Here is a 24,003-nt window from a genome sequence, read left to right as displayed (position 1 = left end):
ATTGTGTGTGTGTGTGTGTGTGTGTGTGTGTGTGTGTGTGTGTGTGTGTGTGTGTGTGTGCCGAAAAAGAGAGAGAGAGGCAGTTCAGGTTTCAAACCTTTCAGTTAAATTACAGAGTGATGATAGAACACACACACACACACACACACACACACACTCTGCATGGTTCATGGTTCGTGGTTCTTTGCCTCTGATGTAAAGTCAGTGAGAGTAGGATGATGATGAAGATGATGGTGATGATGATGATGGTGGCGATGATTAAATTCAGTTACGATATAATCTGTTCCAGCTTGTTTAAACATCTCACTCAGTTCAACAATTATTATTTCATGAATAGGATTTTTAAAATTCTAAGTAGTGTCCAATTTTTTCGTGAAAAAAATACAATAAATTCCAATAAATAAATTCAATAAATTCCCCATTACAATCAAACTGATCGCATTAAAATTTTTTAAAGATTTCAATTTATTGGGAATAAAGTATTTTTTCAAGGATTCGTTTTTTTTTTATTAATTTCATGAACAAATATTTATACAAATACAAGAGCAACAGTGCTCATACATAATGAATGAAGAAAAGGGAGAAATGAGGAGTAAAAGGAGGTATATAAGGTGCAAAAGGTAAGGAATGGGGTATAAAAGGTATGTAAGGATTAAAGCAGGTATAGAAGAGGTATAAACTGGCATAAACAGAGATATAAAAGGAGTGAAAGAAGGTACATGAGGCATAAAAGTTAGTATATAAGGAATAAAATAAAGTATATCAGGAGTGAAATTAGGTAAAGAGGGAGATCTAGAGGGTATATAAGGAGGAAAGGTGGGTATATAGGAAGTAAAAGGGTGTAAATAAGGAGTACAAGGTGGCATAGAAGGAGTAAAAGGAGGTACACAAGAAGTGTAACGGATACCCCGTTACACTTTTTATGTACCTCCAAAGGAGAAAGGAGTAGATGGAGGTATAGCAGGTGGAACAGGTTACATATAAGGAGTAAAATGCAATATGATCTGGATGATTTTTGAAGGTAATAAAAGAAGGTATATAAGGAATCGATGGAAGTATATAATAAATAAAAAGAGGCATTGTATATAAAGAGTAAAAGTTGGTATAGAAGGAGTAAAAGCAGGTCTATAAGGAGCAAAATTAGCTATATAAGGAGTAGAATGAGGTATTTAAAGTGTAGAAGGAAGTATAGAAGGAGTAGAATGAGGTATATGAGGTGTAGAATTGGGTAATTAAAGGCTTAACGGTGGTATAGAAAGAGTGAAAGTGGGTATATAAGAAGTAAAAAGAGGTACAGTACTTAAAAAGTCGTAAAAGGAGGTATGTAAGGAGTATCTAATCCTTAGAAGTATATAAGGAGCAAAATGAAGTATATGAGGAGTAAAATGAGGTGTATAAAGAGTAAAATGAGGGATAAGCGAATTTATAGGAGGTATATAAGGAGTGAAAAAAGTCTATATGTAGTAGAAGGAGGTACAGAAGGAGTAAAAGTGGGTATAGAGAGAGAATAAATATAGGTTTGGAGGTATACATTGAGAAAATGAGGTATAAATGGAGTGAAAGCAGGTGTAACTTCTATATGGGGAGCAGAGAGGTTTAGAGGAGGTCTCGGAGGAGGAGTATGAGGAGGAAGAGGAGGAGCTGCGGGAGGAGGAAGAGGAGGCGTCCTGTCCGTCTGCATCCAGAGGAGAGGAGCGGCCGCCATGTTAACCAAGAAGCCCGGAGCCTCGGTCCTCCCGACGGGTGAGCAATAGCCTCTGTACCCGGCCTCGGGTGCTCCGGAGCCCCGGGGCGCAGCGGCGGGGAGGCGCCGCGTCTCTCCGCCTCCGTGTCCCGTCACCGTCAGCGGGTTCGACGCGGGAGAGGGGAACCGGGGAAGGAGGCAGGGAGCTCGGCTAGCTCTGTGGCAGCGGCACAAACAAACCTCCAGGCTCCGCTTTTCCGTCCTTTTTATTAAATTAAGGTAAAATATCAGCGGCGGACGGCGGGGACGCCGTGCGGGGCAGTGAGCGCGCTGTGCGGGGGTCGCGAGCCGCGGAGGGGCCGCCGCTCAGGACGTCTTCCTCCGCCGTCTGTCAGGTTTATTTTTAGCCCGCAGATGAGGAGTGACAGCGGCTTGGAGGAACTGCTCGTCCAGGCTGTTTTCCTGCGGTTGTCTGCGGCCCGGTTTCCTCCTCCTCCTCCTCCTCCTCTTCTTCCTCTTCTTCCTCCTGGGCTCCAGGAGTTCTAACCGCGGAGTCTCCTCTGGGTTCTACCGGGTTATTCGACCCGGGCGCGGCATAGGGATGCGGTCCGGTCCGGTCAGGCCGCTCGGTTCTTCTCAGTACCAGGAGCTCCAGTAATAGTGTTTCAATAATAATAATAATAATAATTCCATTCTGCAGTGTTTCCAGAATATGAATACATTTTTTTTAAGGTTAAATTTGCCTCTTTGTCTCTGTGTGGCCATTCTCTACTAATGTGTCTATTTAGAGCTAAAGAACACTGCAGATAAATATTTATAGCACGTTCTTCTTATTTTATAATAGTTTTACTCTAAATAATTCAAGGTTTATAATATTGGAGGCTGTCAATATGCTCTAAAAGCTCCATCAGTGCATTAGCATTGTATTTATATGTAGTCACTGTCGGGTTATCAATAATAAGTCCAATATCTGATGGGTGTTTTGTCACAAACGCATTAAACTTTAAACATTTACAGCAGCTAATGGTTGTTGTTGCTGCTTGATGGTGCACAAAACACAGGTAGCCGCTATCTTTTTTTTCTCCCCGCCCTTTAAAAAAGGTTTCCTGTCAACAATGGAAACATCCGTGTCCACGCCACACCGTGAAAACCGTTCAAAACGATGTAGTACATATGCCAGACCGATGGGTGGCGCTGTAAAACCGAGACGACAACTCTGAGCATGCAAAAACGGAGAAATCGACAAATCTAACATTTTGCCTTAATAAACCGACGAGCATCAGTCGCTTCTGCAGCTCGCGGTCCGCCATTGTTGTTTTTGTTGTTAAGTGACGTCGCAGAGTGGGTTGCGGGGCTATCAAGTCGACAGTCGTCGCAATGACATCATTGTTTTCAGCAAATGTGCGTCTTGTCTGTCCACACGTCAAAACCGAGGCGGCGTTTAAAAAGGACTTTACTGTGGAACCCGTTTTCAAAACAACACCGTATTCAAGCTCCTAAAATGCTTCACCGCGTGGGTGATCAGCCCCAAAACACTATGTGGTTTCGTGAAATGGCATTGTCGTGTGGACCGGGTCTCAAACTACCTGTGTTGGGCAAACTTGGAAAGCTAACTTTAATCCGTCAGGCTTTTAAAAAAGCAGCCAACCGTTTGGTTACGCTAATAAAGCAGCTAACACTCATTCGTACTGTTATCGTGAACAAGCAGCTTTACAAGCTAAGTGCACTTTAATTGGGATTACACTGTGGCTAAATAAGCCACTGTTGTCATGACGTTTCAAGTGTAAAAGCATTGTTTTTTTTTGTTTTGGAAAACGTTTGTGTTTGCGCGGCAGTGATTTCAAAACGTTCTATTTACGCGGAAATGGCAGAAAACGATGGTTAGCATGCCAGGCCATGAGTTGGCACTGTTTGTTGTTTTTGGAATTTAACCACAAATGGTACGAATATCGTATGGACAAACCGGGAAGTTGGATTGTTATTACGGGGGACTCGACAATAAAACTGGTAATTACCAGAAGAACATCGATTGGGAGTCATGACACTCTGGAGCCCGCCATAGTTGTTACCGTCGAGCTACTCGCACGAGTGCATAATAACTATTTACTATGGCAGTTGTGCGCGTTCACATTTGCCGTGTTTTAGATTTTCCATTTCTGTTTTCCCAAAAAGTTGCATTATCACCGATGTCGTGTAAGGCAGCTCACTTGACACTGTTTAGACTAATGACGTTGCCAACTTACCGTCACAATATTGTAAAACAGGTAAAACTCGCTGCTTTATTAGCTAAGTACACGTTGGTTGAGCCAACGGTGGTTAAACGTTACTCACTTTGGTTGACATTGCAGTCTATTGTAATTTGTTTAGGCCAACAGCAGCCAACAGCCATATTATCATCAAGGTACTATTTTAGTTAAATATACCTAATTTGAGTTAACATAGTAGCTAAATGTAATTTGATTAGGCTAATAGAGCACCTTACTATAGTGCGTTTGGCGTAATAAAGCGAGGAGACATGGTTGTACTTCAAACAAGGAACAGTTGGCCTTAATAAGCTTTATTTAGTTATTACCTTGCTCCCTCTAAGAGTCAGTTAGCCTAACGAAGCTATATTTAGCCCCAATGCTCATCTAAACTAAATACTGTCAGCCTTAATGTCGGTCCAACCAAAGTGTAGTTATTGGAAATAAGGTTTTGGTTAGTTATTCCAATAGTCTACGCTTGCGAAAGAAACTCAGTGTGTTAAGTCAGATAAGATTTTTCTGTTGTTATTAAAAAAAAAAAAAAAGGAATTTTGTTGTGTTGGCAGCTTGATCATGAAATTAGTTGTTCTGGTTGGTGACGACCTGCTGTTAGAAGTGAAGACAATCTGTGATTTCGCTTCGTCGTATTGGCTCAGACTTCTTGTTAGGTCTGCATGCTTTAAAGGCCGTGTGGTGACACTTGAACGCAGACGTTCCGCTGGTGATTCCTTCTGGCCGGCCCGTGTGCTTGGGGATTCGTCGACGGTGACCCGGCGGCGACGGAAATAGCCGCCCCGCGCAGTTCAGGGAAAATCGGCGAGGTTTTCCAGGTGGCTGTCGCAGGTCGGTGACCTGGCCGCTCGCTTGCCTCCTGCCGGGTCCTGTGGGACGGCGTGCCGAGCGTGCTCATCCCCTGCGAGCTGCCATTTCCAGATCGGTGTCGGGTTCACATTCACTCAGTCAACCGGGCATCTGTCAGGCAGCCGGGGGCGCTCTCCAGGACGGATCCGTCACACTACCTGCAAACTCCAGGAACGCGCCCCGCTAGCCCCCCGCAGGCCTTTTTTAAAGTGACACCACTTTTAGAAGGTTTAAAAAAAAGAAAAGAAAAAGCGCTTTCATCAGCATCTTCTTGTTGCTGTTTTGAGGTTGTTAGGATCACACAGTCGTTTCCACCCGGGCCAAAACAATCTTTTTTTCTCCCCGTCGTTCCTATAAAGTTTCCCGTCCACATCTGCGTCCGCAAAATGCCACGAGGTGGGGCAATGACGTCGTCGTTTTCAGCAAATGTGCATCTTGCCCATCCACGCGTCAAAAAACCGAGGCGGCTTTTTTAAATCCCTCCACCCTGGAACCCGTTTTCAAAACAACCCCGTTTTTCGGCTCCTACAGTTACATGAAACGGCGGCGTCGTGTGGACGGGGTCTGAGACCCGCGAGTCACAAAACCATTTATAAACCAGCTCTGAAACGGGTCCAAACCCAAGTCTAACATTTCAACACATTTATAAAAGTATCATGAAAGCAAGACTGTCATCGTTGGTAGCTCATACTGGCTTTTTTATTTTTTAGGAATAAATGTGGTTGCTGGTTTGCAGTAGCAGCGCCACAGACGTACATTAGCGGTGTACGCACGCATGTACGTCATGTACACATGCATGTACGTCTTCCCGGTTATCCGAGGCTCGCGGACTCCCGATCCAGCCGGTTGGTCTCCGGTCGTCCTCATTAGCAGGATTACTGCGAGTGTTCAGATTAGAAGCAGCAGCAGCCATCTGTCCGCCTCCACCTGCAGACGCTAAGTTGCTGCTGCTGCTGCTGGACGGTAGTCTGTGAGGGACACCCATCAAAACACAAATAAGACACCTGAAGTGTCATCTTGAAAACCTTCCTTTTTTCACTCAGATGTTCAAAACCTGGAGACGTCCTGTTGAGACAGACTGTAAACCTCGTCTCGGATCTCTGACCAGCCAAAACCTTCCAGTGAGTTTAGAGCCTTCAAAATGTAAACACTGGGCAGTGTACTGCACGGCTGTAGATTCATTAAAGTGTTTTTTTGCTGATTTCTTTGGAAGTGTGAATCAGATTTTAAAACGTTGTAGCAGACAAAGCTTCTGACCGAAGGCCCCGTTTACACAACGTTCCAAGTGTTAATGTCTTAGTTTCGCATTCTGATAAAGATCTCCATTTACATGGCAACGACAGAAATACTAAAAACGACAGTTAGCATGCCAGGCCACAAGGTGGCACTGTTGCTGGTTTTTGTAATGAAACCACACACGTGTGCAAACAACAATACGCTATAAGTCGAGTCCGTCAAAGCAAAATTCCAAGTGGAATATTTTCGGTTTTGCTTGTTGTTGTGTAAACGGGGCCCAAGGCGGCCCCAGACCTCAGGTTGGGAACACTCGCGTCACTGCGGTTGAGGTAGATGTTCACACAGTTGTTAAAAAACTTATTTCCATCACAAATGAATGAATGCCTTTAGAAATGTCAGCAGGTTCTGTCCTCCAACTAAAGTCCCTCACAGTTATAGCTTTATAAAAAAGAATCTCAACAAATTGAAATATAAAATATTCTCATAAAGTCTCCAGAGAATGAAGCGGAACCAAGAAATATGAAGCTAACGCTTTATGTTGATCGGTTCCACAGTTTTTCATTAGAAAATCCAAACTGTTCCAGTAAGGCATGATAGAACTTCGCACGTTGTGGATTGCTTGTTTGATGTTTGGAGACCTCCGAGTGCAGCAGAGACCAACGCGGACCAAAGTGCGGAGGCTCCACTCTCCGTGCTGACCTCTGACCTCTGTGCGTCGTCGTTGCTATTAAAGGAGGCTGCCGACGCAGATAGGCCGGCAGCGTATTGGGGATTAGCCGGCTATAATAAAACCTTCATCCTCCTCGCGGCACGTTGGCCTGCGGGATCTGCAGGCACTTTCACTCGGGACACGAAGGAGCTAATCTTCAGAAACTCGCCGCTGATGCTAACAATCGTAAACTGTGATGTCTGAGTTTTTGACGTACAGCATTAAAAATAGGCCGAAGCAGGTTTGTTGTACGTCTGATTCGACCGGATCGCTCAAGCTCGGTTTAATTTCAGTTTTAGGACGTCAACCTTTGTCCAGCCAGCTACGTCCACGCGACACAATAGAAACTACTGAAAAGGATGTAGTACACATGCCAGGCCTATAGGTGGCTCTGTAACTCTGCCACAGAAATGCACTAAAACCGGAGAAGACGTCGTAGAGAGGGTCGCGAGGTTATCGGGTCGCAAGGTTTGTTTTCTGAAAATGTGCATCTTGCCCGTCCACACGTCATCGCCGAAGCAACGCTTTCAAATTTCTTCACTCTGGAACTCATTTAAAAAAAAACAACTTGTTTTCAGGCTCCTAAAATGACGCGCCGTGTGGATGATCGGCCCAAAGTAATGCTTATACGTGAAACCGCGTTGTCGTGTGGACAGGGTCCACACAGCTTGTTGTCGAGAGAGTCATAACCTCAAAAGTGGATTTGAAACATTTGCCAGCTGAAGTGTGAACCTTGTTCAGTTTCCTGTTTGGTCTGCCTGTTCAGACTTTTAATACAGCTAAAAAAGAAACTAGGTTTTTAGGAAATTCCATGCTAACGTGGAGCACTTTAGCCGGGTCCTATCCCGAAGGATATTTGTAGCTGTTGATGCTGCCCCTACGTCATCATGGATCAATGACTTAAGTTGCTTCAGGTCAGTTCAAGGTACCAGAAGGTCTTTTACTTCCTCAGACTGTACTAATGAGATTCTTTATGACCAGGGACCAGACCGTCGTAGTTTCAGACGCGGCGCCCGATGCACGAATCAAACACTAAAAGACGTCTATTCTGATGAATAATTAACCCGACCACTCGTACGCATCCCTAATGAAAATCTTTATAGTTTTGTGGTAAATTGCGTCATATTGAAGCAAGACTTCGATGACGTTTCATGAAGGTACCTTTTGAAAGACAGTTACATTTTCCCTATAAAGACGTAATGTTTTAATGGGCGTAAAAGACAGCAAAGAATTTTGAAATGAAGAGTGGCAGATTACTTCTTTAAACACTAACATTTTGACTTTTACCAACAGTTTACTGCAGTTTTTGTTGTGGTGAAAAAGCCCGACTCTCAGCTGCTCTTCTGTCGGACCCCCCTCCCCCTCCCCCTGTCAGATGATTTGAGTTCATCTGACTGAATGTGGAGCTTTAATGTTATGATGCAAACCAACTGGACAAACAGCTGAGACACGTGTATTACGCAACGCGGCCAACTGTGGTGGTCCCGTCATGCGATCTTCTCATCGGAACACGTTTCACTACATACTGAAGATAACATCAGCAGTCAGCCCGAACCCGACGACCTCCTGATGAGGACGAACCCCCTCCTTTATTACAGACAGAGAGAGAGCGCGCGCGAGAGAGAGAGAGAGAGAAATCTCCTCTTCGTCGCTCTACAAAAGCTGAAAATATTCTTGTACCGTATTTTCTGGACCACAAGTTTTTTTTTATTCGTTTGACTGCTTATGTGACTTAAATTGAGCTGTCTGGGACCACTAGATGTCACTGTTTGACAACAGAATGTGTTTGTTTTTTTCCTCTTTATGGCGCATTGCTTGTCAGATGTCACTTGTAGTCTGGAGAACACGGTAATGTGCTAACTCCTGGTTACGTAGCGTCCTCTGCCTCGTTCGTTTCAGTAAAGTTTAGCGTCTACACTGCAACTTTCTGAAAAAGAGCTCCGTTTACACGGCATCAGCAGAAACGGTGAAAACGATGTACTTGGCATGCCAGGCCATGAGGTGGCGCTGTCTGTTGTTTTTGTAATGAAACCACACATGCATGCCTGCAGAGAACGATATGCTATAAACGTTAACACAATGGACAGTAGCTGACATGCGAGTGGACTAATGGGGAATTGGATGCTATTCGTAAGGAATTTTAACAATAGAAATACCAGTATGGACGATAAAACTAGAGTATGAGCAGAACTATTTACCACAGCGGTGGTGTACATGCACAGTAACGGCGCTCCGTATAAAAAAAGTCATTGTTGCAGTGACTGAGCGCCGTTGTCGTGCAAATAGACACCCAAAACAATGTTTTCATTGTCATGTAAACAAGACCTAAGAGTCCTTCAGGTCAAACCCCTGGTGAGCTGCTCTGTACTGTTGAGTCAGGACTGGCTTCTGTCTCACCACTCTACCATACAGGCCTGATTGTTGGATTGCAGGAGAGATGCAATCAGCAATAATGTTGCACTTTTGACAATATATCTGATGTCTGCAGTCATTTTTAAGTGCATTGAGAGAAAAAATCGACTCGGAACTTTAAAAAAAATAAAAAATTCAAGAGATTTTAGTTGTAAGCCAAATCGCCCAGCCCTATTCTTCACGTTGTCCAGGCAGTTTGGTCCGCTCTCTAAAGTGCAGCAAGAAAGCAATCCAAACCAAAACCCGAGTCCCCGGACTATCCTGGTGTGAAAGCAACCTAAATGTTTTGTGACTTGTGTAACACCTTTACGAAACACAACCAGGGAAACGGCGTTGTTTCCCTGGTTGTTTAAAAGTTTTTCCATCTTTAAGGTGTGAAATAAGGAAAGAACTGCAGTGTTTGTTTGTGCGTTACAGGTCAGATTAACAGATAATGACGAACCCGTCTTTGTTTTCTCTCTGCTTCAGGCAAAGTGGGCGAGCCGGTCTACTCTCCTGGTCACAGCGGCTCTCAGACCACGTCGCCCGTGACCCTGCCGCTGGTTCGCAACAACAACCACCAAACTCTGACGGTAACACACACATATGTGCAGACGTCACAAATATCTGATTGTTCTTGTTTATTGATTAAAACAAAAGTGCTTTCAGAGAAGAACAGAACTACACGTTTGAGGAAAAGGATGTTTTCCTTGTTGAAGCCATGCGTTTCAAAAATGTAGCATCCTGGAAGCCATTTTCAAAAAGTTCCGTTTGCCCGAGACAAGTTAATCACACTTTTTCTTTGAGTTTTAAATAGAGTTCACACTTTTTTTATAATAGTGTAGTTTCACATTTTGAAATACCAAGTGTAAATCTTTAAAGGAGCAATCGCTGGTTTTAATTGGATTTAACACGTCACTGCAACCATTCACCTTAATATCTCATAAGATCTTGTCTTTGCTCAGGGTTGAAATCCCGGTGAGAAATTGGCTGCTCAATTTGCGGCGCAAACCTCACCACCTCTGCGGTGCCGTTAGCTTGCTGCTAGCGTTCCATTAGCCTGCTGTTAGCTCGCTTTTAGCTTGCCATTAGCTTTTTGTTAGGTTGCCGTTAGACGGCTGGTACCCTGCTGTTAGCCTACCGTTAAGTTGCTTTTAGACTACGTTGGCCTTTAGTTAGCATGCTATTAGCCTGCCATTAGCCTGTTGTTAGCCTCCCGTTAGCTGCTTGCAACTGTCAGCTGCAGCCTGGATGCTAATTTTAGCCTCCTGCTTTAAACAGCTGATTGGTTTATAGGCTGCTGTGAAGGACACACACCCACACACACACACACACACACACACACACACACACACACACACACACACACACACACACACACACACACACACACACACACACACACACACACACACACACACAGGGTTGATGATGTAGTGTGTGCGATCTGATCGCACTGCTTGTGTTTCTTGGTGCAACCTTACAGCCAGTTATGAAACGTTAACTCACTGCCTTCCTGCCCCCCCTGTAACACAACTTATTAACCCCGGGTGGGTGGGGGGGGGGGGGGGGGGAACCACTAATGGCGCTTTTCCACTAATACCTACTCGACACGACTTAGTAGTACTTCCTCGGCCGCAGTTCCAAGCCAGCTGAAGCGAGTAGACAATGTGACGTAGGCATACAGCAGGCCACTGATTGGCCGGCGCCTAAGGACTCAATGTAGTCTGGAGAGCGTCTCGTCACCCCGCCATTTTTGAAATCGGATCACAACAAGAACGCTCACATACAGAGCTAAACTCAGAACGAGGTGCAGGCGTTTCTTTGTCTGGTGGCCAACCAGAGGATTCAGTGGCAGCTTGACGGAGCGACCCGCTATGAGTATCAGGTGGTCCCAAAGCCATGGATACCACCAGTGTTTTAGACAAACTGGTTTCCCTGTTAACTGGTGACTGGCTTCCTCGAACGTCCATTTTCACTGCACATGTTAAAATCCCGACCAAAATCCAAAGTTGTCCTGGTAAACGCCGTCTAACAGCATTCCCATTGAAGTGTAAAGCATTTTACCATTTCTTTGTCTTATTTTAACATCAGCTCCTACTAACGGCTTGTGGCAGAAATCACCAGTTAACAGGAGCACCAATTAAACTGAAACACCGGACAGTGAAGCACAATCTTAACGATCCACATTTGTAATATTAATTTCTTACAGTGTATGAGCCACTTGTGCTGGTTGTCGTGGTAACAGGACAAATGTAAACAGAGCTGCTGTTACCGACTTTATTTAATTTTCTTTTAACTTGCTGAACTATTTTTAGAGCTGCTGATGAAGAAGTGTTGATTTTTTTTTAACGATTCGGCTAACCATTTAAGAAAAAATTCACAAAGAATTTATGAAATATTTCCCATGCATAGTGGATGGGAGAGGCACCTCATGGACGAGATGAAAGCCTCTCATGGAGATGCTGATGACATCATGTGATGCCATTCGAGCTTTTTAGTAGTTTCAAAGTCTGACCAAAACATCTTCACTTCTTTTTCCTGTTGAATCTTTATATGTTCTACAAGCATGAAGACAGCCATCAGAAAAGTCCGTAAAGTAAAGGTAAATATATCCTCTTTAGAACAAGAAGAATGGGTTTTTTGTGAGTTTTGTCAGCAAGTCGACGTTTTGGATAAATTCAGGAAAGCTCTGGCAATTAAGAGAAAGTAGAAGGAAAGTACCTCCTGTGCTGGATTTCATTTAGTGGAAGTGGTGTAGAGTCATAACACAATCGGAACTGATCGGTTTGCCCAGAATGCATGATACAGACCAATGTAAACAGTCGGGGTCAGGGCTCGCCTCATGTGATCCTATCCATCAAAACGCATGTTAAGGCAAAGTCTGCACAGGTCCAGGGTGAATGACGAACTCATTGGACGATGGAGTCAGATCCCTGTGGAGGATCTTATTAGATGCCGATTGGACGCTCTGATCTGTACAGCTCTGATGTGACCTCTGGTTTTCCTGCAGGGGGGCTCCAAAGCCGCCATGTCGGAGGGCGTCCAGCTGCACGAGGAGAACACCAATAAGCGTCCGGTGCTCACCTGCCAGCCCAACGGTGCCAGGCCCGGCCTCTCCCCGTCCGACCGCCAGACCTCCTCCTCAGAGCCGGGCCACCATGGCCGCCAGGGCAGCGCCCCCTCCACCAAGTCGACAGAGGGCAAGTCGAAGCCCCACACCGTGTCCCCGGAGCAGGCCATGAAGCAGTTCATGTCCAAGATGTCCTCCTTCGAGCACCACGAGATCTTCAGCTACCCCGAGGGTGAGGGTCCAACACATCGCGGGTGGGGGGGTGGGGACATCGGGCCACGGTGGGTCGCTGACCGTCTGTCCTCCGCTATCTCTCTCCGCAGTGTACTTTGTGGGTCCCTACGCTAAGAAGAGGTCCGGGGTGATAGGCGGCGCCAACAACGGCGGCTATGACGACGACCAGGGATCCTACATCCACGTCCCCCACGATCACATCGCCTACCGCTACGAAGTCCTCAAGGTCATCGGCAAGGGCAGCTTCGGACAGGTAACACCCTCACTCCGCACGATGCCATGGCAACCACTGTCCCCCAACCCCATCTCACCTTGCAACCTGTCTGTGTATGTATGTCTGTGTGTGTGAGTGCTCATGAAGATATGTTTCTGAGTGCATGTGAGTGCTCGCATCTGTGTGTGCGCATGCATATGTGTCTGCATGTGCACGCGTGTATGTGTGTGTGTGTATGTATTTCCCTGTGCATGCTGAATGTTTTTCGTGGCTTGAGATTCTGTGTTTCGTGGTCGTTCCCTGTCAGTTTTCAGGCCACGGGCGACGATCTGTCTCTCCATTTCCGTTTTTGCTCTCCTGCAGGTGGTGAAGGCCTTTGACCACAAGTGTCAGACCCACGTGGCCCTGAAGATGGTCCGCAACGAGAAGCGCTTCCACCGGCAGGCGGCGGAGGAGATCCGCATCCTGGAGCACCTGCGCAAGCAGGACCAGGACTCCAGCATGAACGTCATCCACATGCTGGAGAACTTCACCTTCCGCAACCACATCTGCATGACGTTCGAGCTGCTCAGCATGAACCTCTACGAGCTGATCAAGAAGAACAAGTTCCAGGGCTTCAGCCTCCCGCTGGTCAGGAAGTTCGCCCACTCCATCCTGCAGTGCCTCGACTCGCTGCACCGGAACCGCATCATCCACTGCGACCTGAAGCCCGAGAACATCCTGCTGAAGCAGCAGGGACGCAGCGGCATCAAGGTACAGGCAGACAGGCAGGGCGTTGAAGTGCAGGTTCACTGCCCTGATCTAGTGCAACCTAAATGTTACTGAATACAATACAGACAAAAGGGACTGATGTAACTTAACTGTGTTCTTGTGTGTTTGTTTGTCAGGTCATAGATTTTGGTTCCAGCTGCTACGAACATCAGAGGGTGTACACCTACATCCAGTCCAGGTTCTACCGAGCTCCCGAGGTCATTTTAGGTAAGAAAAGAAATCCACCACAGGATACAAAACAGTTTGATGTTTCTGCTCCTTATGAATCGCCCTCCTGGGGGAAGGGCTTAGATTTCCCAGAGTTTCTATTGGCTGCAGAATGAGGACCTATTTGAGTGTGAGATGGTGTGATTCTGTGTGAAACCTGACGTTGGCGCTATTTCCCGCCCCCCAGGCTCCAGGTACGGGATGCCGATCGACATGTGGTCTCTGGGCTGCATCCTGGCCGAGCTGCTGACCGGCTACCCGCTGCTGCCGGGCGAGGACGAGGCCGACCAGCTGGCGTGCATCATTGAGCTGCTGGGCATGCCGGCACAGAAGCTGCTCGACGCCTCCAAGAGGGCCAAGAATTTTGTGTCGTCCAAGGGCTACCCGCGGTACTGCACCGTGACCACGCAGCAGGACGGCACCACCGCGCTCAGCGCCGGGCGCTCGCGGCGAGGGAAGGTCCGCGGCCCTCCGGCCAGCAAGGACTGGAGCGCGACGCTGAAGGGTTGCGACGACCCACTCTTCCTGGACTTCCTGAAGCAGTGTCTGGAGTGGGACCCGGCGCTCCGCATGACGCCCAGCCAGGCGCTGCGGCACCCGTGGCTGCGCCGGCGGCTGCCGAAGCCGCCGACGGCAACCACGGCGGCCGACAAGGCCCCGTCGTCCAAGCGAGGCGCCGCCCCCGACACCACCATCACTACCATCACCAAACTGGCCACCTCCTCAACCACATCCTCCTCCTCCAAAACCAGGACTAACTTGGCCGCCATCACCGACGCCAACGGGAACATCCAGCCACGGACGGTGCTGCCCAAGCTGGTCAGCTGAGAGTGAACGCACCCCGCCCGCTGCGGCGCCACGGAACACGAGCGTCTAGATTTTCAGTTTCAGCGACGTCGGGGTGCGTTCACAACAAAAGGAGACTCCCCGACCACCGCGTCCAAGACGCCTCAAACTCTCCGAACTGTCTGGAAATAAGAAAAAAAAAAAAAAAGTTGTGTGTTTCTTTTTTATCTGGAGCATCCGGCCGGGGGAAACGACAGAAGAACCTGCTCAGACAATCAGACGTCGTCAACTCTGGAGCTCCGAACTCTCACATGGTGCTGAGGGGAGGGAACAAGGCTTTTCTAACCAAGTTTTTGTTTTTAGCACAAAGTCTATCAAGCTGAGTCGGTTAAGACACCAAAACAGCAACAACTCCACATCGTTTTTACAACTTCAGTCTTATGAGGTCGTATCCATATACGGGTGGAGTTTTGACCTTTTAACTCTAAAGCTTCGTTCGTTCTCGTTCGTTGAAGGTCGGGGACGTTTTCCACTTAAAGGGGACCTACCGCGCTCCACATCAGGGAGATTTTATAATCAGTTTTAAAAAAGCTTCTCCCTTTACGACTGTTACTCAAATTGTAAATTCACACCAGCTTTGTCGCCTATTGAAAAGATACAAACAAAACAACTCACCGACTAAAGCGTTATCAAATGCAGTAATTTTTTTAACGTTAGCATTATTCCATTTCTGACATTAGGAAGAAAAAAAAAAAGTCCAGTTTTAGTTTAAGAAACTTTGTTCACTGAGATCTAAACTACTCAATTTTTAAGCATGGATGCAAATCGGAATTCTGAAAAGAAAAAAAAAAAAAAAAAAGCTAATGGCTTGACGCTAACGAATTGGATTTAGGGTGCTATTTCTTATATAACAGTTTTTCTATTTTAGTAAATGATGGTAAGTAAACCGGTAACGAAGGGTCATTGAAGGACAATTAGATGAGCCATTATGATGCAACATGAACATTAAGATTTTAAAGCTTTTCCCGGGAATTTTCTTGTGTTTAACATGAAAATTCAACAATCTGATGTGAAAAAAAAAAAAAAAGTGTCAAAAAATACAAAATATCCACTCCAGGTCCCCTTTAAATGAAACACAATCATTTAAAGGAGTCATCACCCGGAAAACCCATGTTTCCTTGTTAAAACATGTATATTGGTGTTGGACCTCAGTTGAAAATGGCTGAGTTTTTCTGTTTGGTATATTTGGTCAAACCAGAATCGCCCACAAGGGGGCGCACCCCAAAACGTAACATTTTGATTTTCATCAACACAGGAGGCTAATTTCTTAAACTCTGTTAAATTTAGCCGTTAAGGTGACTTGTATGAACTTTGAACCCCACTGTGATTTACAAATGAGAATATTCAATTTTAAATCTTTGGGGTGTTTTGCTCTGCGTCGTGGATGTTTGTAGATGGCTCCACGGTCATTAGTGACAGTTACTGTGGCCAATCAACGCGCGCCTAACATCCGTACCAGTCAAAGGCAGTTTCTAAATAAGCGTAATTGTCCGTAGCTCTGTTTGAATAATTTTTTTTTCCTGATACATTTTAAGAATTGATTTAAAGTCAATTTAAGGGAGACTGGATACGTGAGAATACGGTGATGACTCCTTCAAAACCATGACTGAACCGGCCGCCTGTTTGCTGGCTAACTCTCTTAGCTGGCGTTTGGTCCACAGTGTGTAGCTAGCCCGTGCTATCACGCTAGCATAGTGCCTGTCAGCTGGCTAACTGCTAACTGGCTACCTGTTGGTTATGTTTTTTTGTTTTGTTTTGTTTAGTTGTGTTTTTTTTTTTACTGGCTAGCAGTTAGCCTAGCAAACTTTTAAATCCGTCAGCTAGCTGTAGCTGGCTCACAGTTATTGCCTTTTTTGGCGGTCTGATGGCTAGCCTTAGCCTTGTTTTAGCCATAGCTTTGTTAGCTCTCCACTGCCCAGCCTTACAAAAACAAACAGAATGACTAAAGGGGTTTTAATTTCTTATTATTTGGTGGGTTTTTTGGAAGTTTAGCAGATTAGTGGACAAGAGATGCTCGATACTCTCGGCCTGGGATCAGTGTTTCTAATATTAGCGTAATCAAATCATGCATTTCATATGTACAGAAGAGGATTAGGGTAACTGTGACTAAAAAAATTCTGAGTTCTGACTTTTTTCCCCACAATTCTGACTTTAAAGTCAGAATTCTGAGAAAAAAGTCTGAATTCTGACTTTCAAGAAGTTGGCCAGAAAGTGTGATATTGCGCATCTCTTCTACTAAACAGGTAAAGACGGAAGAGAAATTTTATTGTTCCCTTTTTTTAACAAACCAAATCTGACTGTTAGGGGCACAAAAGGTGGATGGTGGATGGAAGGAGCAGAGAACAGGTGGATTGAAGGGAGATTCTCTTTTTTTTTTTTTTTTTTTAAAGGACACATGAGTAGATAAACGTCGGCTTTAAAAAATGTTGGAGAAAACGGAAAAAACCTCACGACACCAAAACATCAGCAGGGATCATTTTAGACGGTCATTAAATTCAGACATGACCAAGGGATTGGGGTAATTTACAACCCAAATTACCAAAAAAAAAAAAAAAAAAAGAAGCGCGACGTGTAAAATGTGAAAGAAAGCAGAATCCAATGGCATTAATTTGAAAATGGTTCAAAGAGATTGAAGATACCTCGTGATTTCAGGCCCTGAGACATTAATACAGAAAGAAAACCACTGCAGAGACTCAGGAACTCTTTTTGGTAAGACTGAAGGGGCAATATGGACCTGCTCCAGGAGTACGAGTCTGAAACCAGCAAGGTGTTGTCACTTAGAGCGTTGTTGCCATGGAAACGGGGCTTTAGTAAGACCTGTAGGACGTGGCATTGCACAAGGTGTCTTTGTACTTTTACCATTGAGCCAAATCCTTTGATTCGGATTTAGTTTCTTAATGCGAATTGAACGAATCCCCAAAAGATTGAGTACGACACGACAGCCAATCAGACCGACCGCTAACATGTTGATCAAAGTTCAGTATTGGTGGGTGGATTTTATCAATGTGACGGGGAGGGGGATTGGGGTGGGGTGGTGGGGATCAGGAGACACTTTCTATTTATTTGCTACACTTTAATATTTATTAATGAATCTACATATTGACTATGATGTGCAGTTCTTACTGTATACTTGAATGTGTGTGTGTGAGAGCGCTGTATGTAGCGCTGTGTGCGTGTGCAATATTACAATGTTGTTGTTTTTTTAAGCTTGTTCCCTCACACAAACGTATACGAACACACACACCCACACAGAGCTGTACCTGAACACACTCTGAAAATGGAGGAGGAGGATGAAGATGACCGGTCGCGAGTGCTCGGCGCTAATGTAGCAATGGAGGAATCTGATGCCGTGATGCACAGAATAGAACTAAAACACACAGGACACCTGCTCCGCCCATCTCAGGGGAAGCTCCGCCCCCTCCTGGAGGAGGAGGATGAAGAAGAAGGGGGTCCTATCTGATGATTTTAATTTTTTTTTTTCTAAAGATTTGATTGGTTGTTTGGTTTTTCATTTTTGTTAATGTTTTTGCTGAGAGTCCTAACTTTGTGCCTTCGGTATCTCATCGCCATGCCACGCCCATCCAACACACACACACACACACACACACAGGAAACGCGTCGCGGGGATGTCCTACTAACGTTTACGCTAAAACTCCAAAGCTAAGAGAGAAATCGGCTTGCGTCGAAATGTGAGCATGGCGGCCAAACCCTGCGCTCCGATTGGCTCCGAACTGGGAAAAAATGCCGTTTGATCACTTTTGCCACCCAGTGGTCACTGCTGGTAACTGTTGACCAACAATCAGCATATCGGCTTCTTTTTTGTTTTAGCTTGTTGGTTCTTTGTCAAAACTGCCAGGAAAGATCGGTTGTTTGACTGCGCTAGTCTTGTCGTGTTTACAGAGCCATCAGAGTTGTAGGACGATGCTCAAACCGATCATACCTTTAGCTGTATCAGCGCTAACGTCTCCACCCGTGTGTGTGTGTGTCGGGGTGGGGGTGGTGGGAGGGGGGTCGTGTAACATGGCCGCACAATGTACAGACACATATCAGCCAACTGTCGCCACGTGTTGTATGGACACGCGATGCCTGCTGACGACAGGCCGAAGCTAACACTAGCCGTTCAACTGCTAGCGTCCAGCCGCTAGCTGCTGCACTGACCTTCATTCTCTCTACAGTGAAGCTAACACTAGCCTACTGCTACCTGAAAGCCAGTAGTGAGTTTTTAGTCACGGCCACGTGGCACTCGTTGCTAACTCTGTTAGCATTAACGTTTCTTTTTTTCTTTTTTTAATGTTGGTACCTCAGATCGCTCAGTTATTATTGTTACTGTTGTTGTGACACCCAGGGCATTTGGTTAATCCTACCAAAGTGCATTCCTTTACAACGCTAGCTGTTCTGTTAGCTAGCCGCTCAAACAGACGCATGAAAGTGCTTCAAAAAAACGTTAGTCGGAAAGCAAAACGCGCGTAAAAACACATCGATCGCGTGAGAATCAGCAGCCATTTGAACATGTGGCGCTAGTTTTAACTCTCCTGTTATTTTAAGCTAATTTAACAACCGTGAAATAAGTCAATTTGTTAATGTTCAAAACATGTTTTTTATGTTCTTGTTTAAAGCTTAAAAGTTAATTATTTTGAGGAAACAAACAGGTCTGGCCCTACTTTCTACAAAAAGACACTAAAAAAGTTGTTTGTTTTGGCGGGGGTTTTTTAGATAAAGAAAAAGCACATATAGGCCAAAAACAATATTTTTTACAATTTTAATCAATTTTTTAATTAGATTTTTTTAATAACAATGGAAAATAACAAATTTCAGGTTTTTGTCTCGATTTTATTTGCTTTGCAAAATAGCTGAGCATCAGGTTTTTTTTCTTGTTCTCGGAATGAACAATTTTAAAGCAAAAAACAAAAGATCTAACATTTTCCTATTCCAGTTTTTGAAATGTGAAGTTTTGCTGCTTTCTCTGTCTCACTTGATGAAACGGAACAATTTCACATTTTTAGTTTCTTTTTTCTTTTTTTTTTTAAAGGCAAATTATGTAAGATGGGGTTGATACCACATTTGTTTTTCCAGGTGGCAGCAGTGATTCACTCTTCTACTAGGTTGGTTGTTGCCAAAAAACTTCAGCACTAATCACAACTTTCATAATTTTAGTATCTGACTCTTCTGTTCTCCTATTGAAGGCAGTTCATGTGGGAGAGTGGCTCACTGCACCACCTGCTGATAGAGTGTGGTATTACGAGATCCGGCTAGTTATACATGTTTCTGCACTATATATATTTTTTTTTTGGGACGAAAAATATTACATATTTTACCTTTAAACAATGATAAATAAAAATGTATAGAACATTTACATTTTCGTTATCCGGACACTATCAAACATAATTTACAGGAGGGTTAAAAATAGTCACAGGAACAAAAAGTCTGCTTTCACTCACCTCTTGGTAGCATTCAGACAACTTTTTGTTTTTGTTTTTCAATTGATTTGTTTTTTGGCTAGTGTGAAAGCAGCTGTAGCCACCGAGCTCTTTAGCCACTTAGCTTGAGTCGGGAGTGTGGAGCCGCACTGTTATTTTCTGTGACGTTTGCCAGCTGGGTTTTACTCGAGAAATTTATCTGTAAATATTGTGCAAAAGTGTTTGAATACTTGGGTGTTTTTTGTTGTTTTTTTTGTTTTTTTTAGGGGTGTGAATGCGCTGCTGTGCCATGCCACGGCCAGTTTTATTACAACGTACTGTATTTACTGTACAGAACACAGAAGTCCACACTTTTCTAGTGAGCCTTTGTTAAATTTTATTGTGGTGAGAAAAAAAAAGATTATTAATAAAACTGTTTTATTGTTCATGATGTTTGGTTTGTTGTCTTTTAACCAACGGGCGCCTATATGATCCATACGTAGTGGTTGAAGTAGGACAGTCCAAATCATAAAGGACCACGAGAAGGGAAACATCCTGTAGGAGCCAAATTATGGAAGTTGGGTTGTTAATATGACCATGGGGTGGCGCTGTGGTTATTTAGAGACTGGATTAAATTGCCTGAAAAATGTCACTCAATTACAACAGCTGCTGGTTAGGGGGCGCCATCGTCCCAAACAAACATTGACCAGAGAGGAAGTAAAGAAGAAACACGACTCATTGATTGGTCCGGACCGAAAGTGGAAGTCCTGTTGCTTTTAGCCTGAGGTGGCTAGGCTAATTAGCTCGTGGCTAATAGGTAGCCACAAACAACGTCTGCTTCTTCTGATTCACGTGGTTAGCTTCGTCTGTGTAATGCCTGGACTGCATTGCCATCTAAGTCACATCCTCTCACCCCGCCTGCTGGAAAATCTGCAGATACGAGAACCAAGACCGACGTTTTCAAGTGAACCAGAGTCCGCTTGTTTGATCCGGATCAGAGCTCAGGGGAGCGTTCACAGATGACCAAACAAAGCAGACTTTCCCAGAAAGTCCCTGAAGTGAACTCTTGTCCAGATCGAACGTTGCTCTGTGAACGCCAACTAAGGGGAGGTTTCCCGTCACAGTGAAGGAGGATGTTGACCCGGAAGTGTCAATAGTTTTTTGGCTTCAGTCTTTGAATCTTTGTTGACTCCTTGGAAAAGCAAGTCTTTGTATATTTACTGTGGACACGATAGATTTGGCTGCAAGAAGAACCGGCATGTGACCATTCTTGAGCTTCACACAGCAATCGGAGCGCTAACCAATCACACAAGAGTTTGCGTACCACATCGCCAACGTTTTAGGCAGTGTGGCACCGAGATACTTCCGGCCGAACAAAGTTTCTTTGGCCAGAGGGACCTGGTTGTTTCATGTATCGTTCTTTGGCCGATCATCCACAACGGCACAAGGATTTCGGAGCCTGAAAATGGCGTTGTTCTGACGATGGGTTCCTGGGTAGTGGAATTTTGAAAACGCCGCATTGGCGTTTACATGTGGACGAGCAAGGCGCACATTTGCCGTTTCGATTTTTTTGTGTATTTGTGTGGCAGAGTTACAGTGTCACCTATAGTCCTGGCACATGCACTACATCGTTTTGAGTCGTTTTCGTGGCGTGGACGCAGATGTTTCCTGCACTGGTGCAGTGTGGACGGGAAGCTTTTTGAGAATGACGGAGAGAAAAATTATTGTTTTGGCTCGTGTGGATGGACAGGGCCTGAGAGGCTTCATGAAGGACTCCATAGGATCAAGGAAGATGACCCTGGAAACCACGTCTAAGCCATGTCTAAGTGGATCGCCCATTTAACAGGAGAGGCACACTGCCGTGTTGCGTAGGCCTTAACCCCCAGATCATCACGCAGACTGGCGATGGATACCGATTCCTCAAGTGAGTCAGACCCTTTCTGCTGAGTCGCTGCTGAGTCAGCAAACTGGGAGAGCAGTGGAGGTTAATCTGGACTCTGAGGTGTGTGTGCGTCTGTTTAGGTATTATTCATACGTGTGTGGGTGTTATTTAAATCAGTGTGGCTCAGTATGCTCGGGTGGCTCCCTGCACTCTGAAACACACACACACACACACACACAAACGCACGTACCCATGCACACTGGTAACCCAATACGGGGCCGAGCTGCTGCAAAGCATTGTGGGTTTGGGCGAGCATACTGTAACTGTAGAGCTCATTAAGCACTTACTTATGTTTGTGTCCCTGTTTGTTTGTGACACACTGTCACTTTAAATATCCTCTAATGTGATGATCCAGTCACACACACTGTAAATCCTCCATCAGCCACTCGGAACATGACACCACATTTCTAACAGCTGTGTGTGCGTGTGTGTGTGTGTGTGTGTGTGTGTGTGTGTGTGTGTGTGTGTGTGTGTGTGTGTGTGTGTGTTCAAGGGTTTCTGTGTGCATGTATGTATCATGTCTATTTCTGTGTGTGTGTGTGTGTGTGTGTGTGTGTGTGTGCGCGCATCAGTATAATTGAATAAAGTAGGCACACGCACACACACTGATCTGCTCACAGGGTCTCTGAGTTCAGGACGAATGGAAAATTGTGTGTGTGTGTGTGTGTGTGTGTGTGTGTGTGTGTGTGTGTGTGTGTGTGTGTGTGTGTGTTCACGGGTTTCTGTGTATGTGTGTGTGAAGTGTCAGATTTGTGGGGTCAGAGGTCAGGTTATTTCCAGCCTCTCTCTCTCTCTTTCTCTCTGGGTTTTGAGCGAGCCGTAAATAACTGGAAACCCTTGTGTATTCATGAGAATATTAATAATCATATTAATGCTAATGTGCTAATGCCGTCACAGGTGGCGCTGCAGATAGGAATGTCTCCATGGGAATCACTGCAGTGAGCCAATTAAAGCTCTTTTGTCCAGAATTTAGTTTAGTTTATTTGTTTATTTTTCAGGGACCATGTAGAGAAAACATTGATCTTAAAGAAAAGATGCACCAGATTTAGCTGCGGCCAGTTTCCATTTGTAGGGAGGCACACAACATTATGATACATATTCCAAATATAACCTACAGTAAAAGTTAATCGCATTAGCAATAATCATTGCAATTTATCCCCTGGTTTCACAAAATTCATACAGAATACAAACAAATATTGTGCAATACATTATATAAACAAGGCAACAAGAAGGGACACAACATTACAATACACATTATGAATATAACCTACAGTAAAATTTGTAACGTTATCATTAACATCAGCAATAAACATTAAAATTCATCACCTGGATTCCTAAAATTCATACAGAATACTAAACAACAACGCATATGGACAATTCAAAAAGACTAATGCTGACACAGCTCGTTTTCCATAATGTGTTTTTTCAGGTTAGAAGGAACGTTCCGGCCTGCAGACGACTTCCGACTGTCTGGAAGCTGATTCCAGAGCTTGATAGCTTTATATGAAAAGGCTGTTGGTGCAAAGGTGGCATCACAGTGTTTGTGAGCCACGGAGTAGGATGTTCTGGCAGTTATTTCAGAGTAAAATTGTTTCAGTGGCAGCATTTGAAAGCTACTACAGCACATCTGAACCCCACATGCGTTACGGGAGCATTTCTGATTACACCCAGTTTTATCCATGAAGTCGTTTACGTGTTGAAAGTATGAATACTGCTGTGTGTGAATGGAAACATTTCATATTTGTGTTTTGTTGATCTTCCGCATTCGTTGATGTTGGTGATGTTTTGAATGGTTTTCTTGTGTTTGTGTTTATGGAGCATATACTGTGTAGGTATTTATATTAATGCAGTGTATACATGTGAAACAAACAGGTTTTTCTGGGATTGTTGTAATCATAATTTTTGTGAAAAATATTGTAACTTTTTGGTCTTTCTTTCTTTCTTTCTTTCTTTCTTTCTTTCTTTCGTTTTCAATCTTTTTTCCAGCTCATCCAAATGTGTTGAGATTTTTAGGATTGATTTTATTAATCCACTATTTATTTATTTATTTATTTAATATTCTTCGAACGTCTGTGCGTGTTCCGCGTCGAACGTCATACGTCGTTGAGCTACGCAGAGTGCTGATTGGTTGGTCTGAAGCTGGCAGGTCATTTGAGCCTATCAGCGGCCTTGCTGGGCGGGCCTTCCCTTAGTGGC

At 44.6% G+C, this 24,003-nt stretch overlaps 1 protein-coding gene across 3 annotated transcripts; it reads left to right on the top strand.

Moving 5' to 3' along the window:
• Positions 1-1,645: 1,645 nt before the first annotated feature.
• dyrk2 (dual-specificity tyrosine-(Y)-phosphorylation regulated kinase 2) lies at positions 1,646-15,287 on the top strand. Of its 3 annotated transcripts, XM_080491801.1 has the most exons (8): positions 1,646-1,743; positions 9,614-9,717; positions 11,693-11,729; positions 12,138-12,429; positions 12,521-12,684; positions 13,009-13,398; positions 13,533-13,623; positions 13,811-15,287. In XM_080491801.1, exons 3-8 carry the CDS (start codon positions 11,694-11,696, stop codon positions 14,449-14,451), a joined length of 1,614 nt encoding a protein of 537 aa, XP_080347927.1. In that variant the 5' UTR covers positions 1,646-1,743; positions 9,614-9,717; position 11,693; the 3' UTR covers positions 14,452-15,287. The 3 variants fall into 3 exon arrangements, with proteins under 3 accessions (XP_080347927.1, XP_080347929.1, XP_080347928.1); XM_080491803.1 differs by lacking the exon at positions 11,693-11,729 and having other exon boundaries at positions 1,684-1,743; XM_080491802.1 differs by lacking the exons at positions 1,646-1,743; positions 9,614-9,717 and having other exon boundaries at positions 11,676-11,729.
• Positions 15,288-24,003: the final 8,716 nt, after the last annotated feature.

Source organism: Lipophrys pholis, assembly GCF_963383615.2.
Source record: "Lipophrys pholis genome assembly, chromosome: 22".
Lineage (NCBI taxonomy): Eukaryota > Metazoa > Chordata > Actinopteri > Blenniiformes > Blenniidae > Lipophrys > Lipophrys pholis.
The sequence above is the reverse complement of the archived record's forward strand: the minus strand, read 5'-3'. Positions and strand labels throughout refer to the sequence as shown.